General features: G+C 41.7%; 1 protein-coding gene across 1 annotated transcript; it reads left to right on the top strand.

The window, feature by feature from the left end:
- The first annotated feature begins 4353 nt into the window (after positions 1-4353).
- On the top strand, positions 4354-7033 carry GNGT2 (G protein subunit gamma transducin 2). The gene is made up of 2 exons (XM_040331764.1): positions 4354-4727; positions 6788-7033. The coding sequence occupies exons 1-2, from the start codon at positions 4644-4646 to the stop codon at positions 6911-6913; spliced, it is 210 nt and encodes a 69-aa protein (XP_040187698.1). The 5' UTR covers positions 4354-4643; the 3' UTR covers positions 6914-7033.
- The last annotated feature ends 2335 nt before the right edge of the window (positions 7034-9368 follow it).

Raw genomic sequence — 9368 nt, forward strand, 5'->3', positions numbered from 1 at the left:
GGATTCGGTTGGATGCCGCCTGGCCTTGTCCGCCTTCTCCCCCCATCCTCTGGATTGCCCCCCTGCCCCCTCTTCCAGAGGACCCCTCCATCCACTGTCCCTCTCCAAGCCCTCTGAGCTTTCCCTCCCTTCCTCCCCTCTCTTTCACCCTGATGGTATACCCCAGTTATCACCGGTTAAGATAGATTACTGGCTCCTTTCGGCCCCCCCTCCCCAATTACAGGGCTTCAAATGCTGGCACAATTGGTAGTATATGTTTATGGGTATATGGGTGACTGGGGACAAAGAAGGCTAATTTATTAAATGCTTTCTTCAGCTCTGTGTATACATTGGAGCATGGGGGAGCTCATGTCCAAAATGGGGGTGGGAGTGACACAGCCCCAAATCCACAATGGCTCAAAAGTGATATGGTATAGAAATATTTAGACAGAATAAAGGTGGATAAAGCACCTGGACCAGATGGCATCCAACCACGGATCCTAAAAGAATTGAGCTCTGTAATTTCAAAGCCATTGTATCTAGTTTTTAGGGACTCATTAAAGACAGGAATAGTACCACTGGATTGGCGCAGGGCCAATGTGGTGCCCATATTTAAAAAGGGAACAAAGTCTTTACCAAGTAACTATAGACCTGTTAGTTTAACTTCTATAGTTGGGAAGATACTGGAACGTATAATAAAAGACCACATGGATGAGTTCTTGCTGGAAAAAACAATTTAAGCAGCAGACAACATGGATTCATGAAAGACAGAAGTTGTCAGACAAACCTGATTTCCTTTTATGAAGAGGTAAGTAAAACCCTGGACAGAGGCGTGGCTGTGGACGTGATATATTTGGATTTTGCAAATGTGTTCGATACAGTTCTGCACACACGGCTCATGTGTAAGGTAAGGTCTACACTACAGGATTGGATATATCAGTTTGTAAATGGATAGAAAACTGGCTGAAAGACAGAATTCAGAGAGTCGTGGTTAATGATTCTTACTCTGAATGGTCCAAGGTTATCAGTGGTGTACCCCAAGGTTCAGTGCTGGGACCCTTACTTTTTAATATCTTTATAAATGATATTGGGTCTGAGATCAAAAGTAACTTTTCTGTCTTTGCAGGTGACACCAAGCTATGCAGTGGAATAACGTCCTTACAGGATGTCTCCAATTTACAAGCCGACCTCAATGCTCTGTCTAATTGGGCGACTATGTGGCAGATGAGGTTTAATATTGATAAATGTAAAGTTATGCACTTGGGGGATAAGAATATGCATGCATCATACATACTAGGAGGTGTACAACTGGGGGGATCCGTAGTGGAGAAGGATCTGGGGGTTTTGTTAGATCATAAGCTCAATAATAACATGCAATGCCAAGCTGCGGTTTCCAAAGCGAGCAAAGTCCTTTCTTGTATTAAGAGAGGTATGGACTCCAGAGAGAGAGATATGGGGCCAAATCCTCAAAAGAGATACGACGGAGTAACTGCTGTTACTCCGTCGTATCCCTGGTCCTAACTATGGAACTGATCCACAGAATCAGTTTTCCATAGTTAGGGAGAAGATCCGGCATGTGTAATTGAATTACATTGCCGAATCTTAGGATGCAGTACCGCATCCGCCGCTGGGGGCATTTCGTGTCGAAATGCCGCCTCGGGTATGCAAATTAGCACTTACGGAGATCCACGAAGCTTTTCAGCTTAGTTTTTTCTCCGTAAGTATTAAGTTGCATACGCAAAATTAGGGCTGCTTTTACAAGGTGTAAAGTTAGTACACCATGTAAAAGCAGACCCTTCTGTCTAGCGATGCGTTTTTTTTTTCGAATTAGAATTTTTTTTTTTGCGCCGTATCTTTTTTTTTTTTCGACGCAACTTTATTGACCCGTCGCAATCCACAAAGCCCGGCGTAACGTAATTTCGCGCTATGCACGTCGGGAAAATGACATCACGAGCATGCGCAGTATGGCCGGCGCGGGAGCGCGCCTCATTTATATGGGAATCGCCCCCATGAAATGAGGAACGCCTTGCGCCGGCGGAATTTAAGTTACACGCCCAGAAATTTCTAGGTAAGTGCTTTGTGGATCGGGCACTTAGGTAGAAATTTTAAGGCAGTGTAACTTAAATTAGAATTTCGCCGTTACGCCGGGTCTTTGTGGATTTGGCCCATAATTTTTCCCCTGTACAAATCATTAGTAAGACCTCATCTAGAATATGCAGTCGAATTTTGGGCACCAGTTCTCAAAAAGGATATCGGGGAACTGGAGAAAGTGCAGAGAAGGGCAACCAAACTGATAAGAGGCATGGAGGAGCTCAGCTATGAGGAAAGATTAGAAGAACTAAATGTATTCACTCTTGAGAAGAGGAGAATTAGGGGGGATATGATCCACATGTACAAATATATAAGAGGTCCATATAGTGAACTTGGTGTTGAGTTATTCATTTTACGGTCAACACTGAGGACAAGGGGGCACTCTTTACGTCTAGAGGAAAAGAGATTTCACCTCCAAATACAGAAAGGTTTCTTCACAGTAAGAGGTGTGAAAATGTGGAACAGACTCCCTCCAGAGGTGGTTCTGGCCAACTTAGTAGATTGCTTTAAGAAAGGTCTGGATACTTTCCTAAATGTACAGAATATAACTGAGTACTAAGATTTGTAGGTAAAGTTGATCCAGGGTAAATCCAATTGCCTCTCGGGGGATCAGGAAGGAATTTTTTCCCCTGCTGTAGCAAATTGGATCATGCTCTGCTGTTTTTTTTTGCCTTCCTCTGGATCAACTGTGGGTATGGAGTTGGGTGTATGGGATTGTACTGTGTTTTTTATTTTGTTTGTTTATTTATTTTTTTGTGGTTGGACTGGATGGACTTGTGTCTTTTTTCAACCTGACTAACTATGTAACTATGTATACAATTCTTTTTTGAATGTATTGATACATTTTTGCCTGTGTTATACTTTGGATCTGTGATACCATGACGGATGTCAGATAATTTTTTGCTATTCTTGCTATGTCTGTACTGTTTTGTTTGTCTAATAAAAAAAAACTTTCTGTTAAAAAAAATGGTTGAGAAGGCTGCTTTAGGGTGCAAAGCAAAATGAATGCATGCATGCTGCAGTACTTATTACTGCAACACTCTTCAATGTTTTGATAAGGTGCAGCCCACCTTTCTCAGAGTCTTAAAGCGGGAGTTCACCCATAAAACATTTTTTTCAAACAATCCCCTTAGATGGATGCTCATTTTGTATAGGGGAATCGGCTAGTTGTTTTAAAATATGAGCTGTACTTACCGTTTTCGAGATGCATCTTCTTCCGTCGTTTCCGGGTATGGGTCTTCGGGAGCGGGCGCTCCTTCTTGATTGACAGTCTTCCGAGAGGCTTCCGACGGTCGCATCCATCGCGTCACTAGTAGCCGAAAGAAGCCGAACGTCGGTGCGGCTCTATACTGCGCCTGCGCACCGACGTTCGGCTTCTTTCGGAAAATTGTGACGCGATGGATGCGACCGTCGGAAGCCTCTCAGAAGACTGTCAATCAAAATAGGAACGCCCAGTTCCGCAGCCCATACCCGGAAGCGGCGGAGAAGATGCATCTCGTAAACGGTAAGTACAGCTCATATTTTAAAACAACTAGCCGATTCCCTTAGAAAAAATGAGCATCCATCTAAGGGGAAAAAGTGTTATGTACGGGTGAACCCCCGCTTTAAGAAAGCCCTTTGAAAGAGCACACTATTGAAAAAGTAGTTACCCGTTATATTACTGGCAAACACAGAGGGAATGAAAAAAAGAAGAAGCAGAAACTGTATTTAAGATTTCTGACAAATGGACGCAAATAGCTACAAAAATGTACTGCCTCCACACTTATAGCTGGATTCAGAGACGCCTCCGCAACTTTAAGGCGGCATAGCGTATCGTATTTATAACGGCGTATCTTTACTGCGACGGGCGCACGTACGTTCGTGAATAGGCGTATCTAGTCATTTACATATTCTACGCCGAACTCAACGGAAGCGCCACCTAGCGGCCAGCCTAAATATTGCACCCTAAGATACGACGGCGCTAGGTTTAAGTGTATCTCAGTTTGAGAATACACTTAAACTTAGGACAGCGCAGATTCTGAGTTAGGTCGGGGTATCTACTGATACGTCGGCCTAACTCTCTCTGAATCCAGCTATTATAATGTAATCTGACAGCAGGCCATCATGTATAAAACAAATATGTGCATTAAACACCTCTTTTTATTCTGATGCACCCTGAGTATTTGTTTTCCTGCTCTTACATACGTCTATATACTGTCCATCCTCACTGAGCTATAAGCAGGATACACTTTAAGCCCTTTATCAGATTAGGATTAAAGGAGGATCTTCCATCTGTGGCCTTCTATATCGTGGGACTGAGTGAGAGGGATCAGATATGAGAGGAGATAGAGAAGGGCCAGCTTCAGTGTTTCTTGGTTTTTGGCAGAACAAAATACACAGATAAAGACATAACCATCTTGGAACCAAGTGATTTGAACAACCAACAGGCCAGCTTCTGACCGCTTTTCTGTCTTTCTGGACGAGCAACGCAGAAAGGTCGCCTCATCTGCTAAATTTCCACATCAACATCTACTTAGTTCCTCTGTGAACTCCACTAAAACCATTCTGCTGGGTGCTCCACCTCAAACGTTTCAATGGCTCAAGACATGACAGAGAAGGACCTTCTAAAGATGGAAGTAGAACAGTTAAGGAAGGAGATAAAGACAGAAAGAGCACTGGTAATTTTTTCCTTTTATCTTTTCTGTCTTTGCATTACCTTTAATTGTTTATGAATCATGTCATCCTGTTGGCTTTAACTAAAATGTAACCAATTTGTCCTATGGAGATCCTAGCAATTACTCCAGGACAAGAACTGTATCTGATGCTCCTTTAAATGGCCGTCACTAAGATATCTCATCTTAGAAATGTGCATCTGCTTGTTGGTTGAAAACCCTTTGGATTTTTAGATGAATGTATCTGTCATATAATTATTATTTAGGACTTATTGCTTACCTTTGGCCTATAATTGTCACCCCATATGTGAACTATGATTCATGGTTACCCTTTTCGCTTGTAACTGATGAGGTTATTCGTCGCCACTCTAGTTGGAGTGGGTAAAGTGCCCCCGGACAGACCCCTCTCACAAGCCTGGCAGCCGAAGTGTCACTTAGGATTTTCTGGGGAGAACAGATCTCTCTCACAGACCTGGCTCTAGGGCCTCTGCCACAGGCCAATTACTTTTAGGTGAGCTAGATGGATAGATTGAGCGAATCCTCCCAGTAGGTTTTTAGCATAGGTCACCGGATGACAGCAGCACATACCTGTCAGCATTCCGGTCACCAGATCCCCGATTGGCTCGCTCAAGCCCTGTTGGACAACCTGCCTCCGGGTTCCCCTCAAGCTGACTCCCCAATCGAACGGCACCCAGCCTGGGACCCTTTCAATAGAACCGGGAATCCAGTAAGTCACTGAAGTCCCTTTTTTACCTCAGGATGAGGGTTTAGGTAGACTGCAATTTTGGCCTGGTGGGCCTCGCTGGCGGGGTCCATAATACTAGCCATGGCTATTGGCTAGATTATGTCGTTTTAGGAATATTCTGCCAGTACACAGCACATGTATAGGCCCAACTAATATTCTCCTAGATATTAAAAGGGCAAGAGATGTAATATGCAGGTATGCAGTGACAGCTAATACATTGCCTGGGGTATGCAGATGTATAAACAGTGTATATAAGTATTTACCAGGCCATATCAGTAACTATTGATGACTGGTCAGCCCAAATCACACTCAGATGAGTGCCTGATTGTCTTTAGAAGGTATTGCATATATATCCTTTGCTATACTCAATAATGTAAATTTGTATTATGTTTTTTTTTTTCTGAACATTTTTAGAAATTAGATTTTAATGGGCATATTTTTTAGACATATGTGGCCTAAGATAACCCATTATTTGGCATTAAACCGATATTATTAAGTTAGGTGTAACTAAAATCTCTTACACCTGCACCAATTAATATGATTGTTTATACAGTTTTAGGCATATCTAATGTTATATAATCAATGCTTAAATGCAACATAGCTCCTATGTCTGTCTGATATCTGTTAACCAGTGTGGCCAGTGATAGTATATTGTGTAATATAATGGTGCATTTGTCAGTGTAGGCTTTGCATCAGGACTGACTCAGTCTACTTCAGGGTGGATGAATATGTTGTGGGACAATTGAATACTTAGGAAGTTTTATTAGGATTCTTAGAGGTTGAGTGTTGGATGCAGGGGGTATTTAGATGGGTTGGATGGTTTCGGTTGGTTCAACATGGGTCAAGCTCAGAGTCAAGCTCAGAGTTATAGAAGTGGGGTTGTTGGAGTGCAATGGTAAAGCTCCTACACTCTTGTACTGGTGGTCAAATGCTTCAAATTGTTGCTCCGAAGCTAAATGAGGTCTGCCTCTATCGGTGTATGCAATGATTGTACATTTACGTTTGTCTTGCCCAACACATTCAGGCACCCGGGACCAAGAAGCTGTTTCTCTCTCACAGAAGGGCACTGCATGGGATTCTCATTTTGTTTATTAAGAGGCACAGAAATGGTGGATACCAAGAATCCAAACTTAGGCCTCGTACACACGGACGGACTGTCCGCTGAAAACGGTCCGCCGAATAGTTTTTAGCCTAGGCCACATAAGCTGGTGCCAATAGGAGCAAACCTTAAATGACTGAGAAGTGTATGTTAATGAGGAGTAAATGTATTGTTATAGTTTTTCTTAGTACATATGTCTGATATTAATTTAATTATTTCAAGGTTTCCAAGTCTGCACAAGAAATGAAGAGCTATGTTGAATCTCTAGCGACAGAAGATCCATTGCTGAAAGGAGTTCCAGAAGATAAAAATCCATTCAAAGAAAAAGGTGGCTGTGCGGTTACCTGACACAATTCTACCTCCTTCGAAGAAGCATATATGGAACTTTACTTGTCTTCTGTCTTTGCTGTACGTGGTGTTAGACTGTTTATTCTAGTATTTATGTGTGTCATAAAGGTTTACAATCCATTAAGTGTTTGCGATTATTTATAAACGTGTCACATTTTTCATTTTATATGATATAGCTTCCAGGTTTTATGGTCAGCTTAGTTGAACAAGCTTAACTACATGCCGACCAGCCGCCGCAGTTCTATGGCGGCAGGTCGGCTCCCCTGCGCGAGAGCACGTAGTATAACGTCGGCTCTCGAAGTGCTCTGGTCTTTGACCAGAAATATGGTCCGGGGCTTAAGTGGTTAAAGGGGTTGTAGAGGTTCGTTTTTTTATTTTCTAAATAGGTTTCTTTAAGCTAGTGCATTGTTGTTTCACTTACCTTTTCCTTCCATTTCCCTTCAAAAACATTTTTTTCTTTGTCTGGATTTCTCACTTATTGTTCCTCCTCAGTAAGCTGTTCTGGCTGACTAACCACCGCTCGGATGATGGTGGCAAGTTTACTGCAGAGTAACAGGAAGTGAGAAATTCAGACAACGAAAAAAAACATTTAGAAGGGAAATCGAAGGAAAAGGTAAGTGAACCACCAATGCACTAGCTTAAAGAAACCTATTTAGAAAATAAAAAACAAACCTTTACAACCCCTTGAAGTTGGAAGCTGATTGGTAACTGTGCACATTAAATCACAAAACCGTCATTCAGTTTAGGTGCATTTAAAGCAAATAGAATTCTGTGCCTTATGGGGCAGATTAAATACCATGGAAATGTCTAAACGCACAAAAACAAAAGTATATTTATGCGCATATGAGAATTTGATCTGGGAAGCCTAATGTGTTTTTTATACTTCCCAGAAAATTTCTTCTGCGTTTAAATAAACCATACACAGGAGGTTAGTGTAGCCTTGTGTAAACTTACAGCAGTTGCTTCTTTGCAGAATGGGAAAACTAAGGCCCCTTTCACGCCAGTGGACCAATCGGGTCTGTCTGTTTTTCAGGCGGACCCAATCGGTCAACTTATTGTTCTCTATAGGGTGACAGATGTCAGCGCTTTGTCACCCACCGACATCTGATCTGGTCTGCTATGGATCGGATTGAATGACAATCGGATGGAAACGGACATACATTCTGTTTCCATCCGACCGCCCCATAGAAAACAGCAGGCTGTGTCCGCATCCACTCTGTATAGCGAGGATCAGCAGAGAGATCCAATGCTTAGCAGGCGGATCCACTTGAATGGATTCCACTCCATCTGAAAGGGACCTAAGGCTCACAGAAAATGATTTTAATAATCAAGTGGTATAATAAATAAAGTAGAAAAACTGTGAAACTCTGGTTAAAGATAGTATACTGTAGTATGATAGTAAATTATTCAGCCCTCTTAAGTTAATACTTTGTAGCGCCACCTTTTGCTGCGATTACAGCTGTAAGTCGCTTGGGGTATGTCTCTATCAGTTTTGCACATCGAGAGACTGAAATTTTTGCCCATTCCTCCTTGCAAAACAACTCGAGCTCAGTGAGGTTGGATGGAGAGCGTTTGTGAACAGCAGTTTTCAGTTGACATTTTTTATTTTATTTAAAAAAAAAAATTGTTTGCAGAGGATACTTCCTATAAAAGTAGCAATATAGTATAACCATACATAGTCTATGGGGTTGATTTACTAAAACTGGTGCATTCAGAATCTGGTGCAGCTTTGAATGATAGCCAATCAGCTTCTGACTTCAGCTTGTTCAATTAGGCTTTGGCAACAAAACCTGGAAGTTGATTGGTTTCTATGCAGAAGTGCACCGGATTTTGCACTCTCCAGCTTTAGTAAATTAACCCCAATGAATCTTAAAATCAATGTATAACTCAATGTATACAGAAAAAAATAAAACATCCTTTTGTAAAATTGGGTACATTATAAACCCACATAAATCAACATTATGATACTAGAAAACATTTTTGTTTATCCCTTTAGAATTTGTAAATGGGCTGAATGGTCACCAAGGACCAGAAGATCATGTATTTGCAACAGCCATAATAGTCGCCAGCTGAATTTTTTTTTCTGACCTCCTTGCAACCCATTTTGAGATAGCAGTACCCTAATGCCGCATACAGACGGTCATTTTTTGAGATGGAAAAAAAATGAAGTTTGAAGTGATGAAAAAAAACGACATTTTTGAAACTTCATTTTCAAAAACGATGTAGCATACACACCATCGTTTTGAAAAATGATGAACAAAGTGACGGCACTCTAAAGGGGAAGTTCTATTCGCCTTGAGACTGCTTTTAGCTGGTTACTTGTTAGTAAAAGACGTTTCGTGCTTTTTTGTCTGTTACAGCGTGATGAATGTGCTTACTCCATTACGAATGGTAGTTTTACCTCCAGTCTCCTAACTTGCTTCTGGGCATGTGCGGGTTTAAAACGTCATTTTTG

This window comes from Rana temporaria, chromosome 12, assembly GCF_905171775.1.
Source record: "Rana temporaria chromosome 12, aRanTem1.1, whole genome shotgun sequence".
Taxonomy (NCBI): domain Eukaryota; kingdom Metazoa; phylum Chordata; class Amphibia; order Anura; family Ranidae; genus Rana; species Rana temporaria.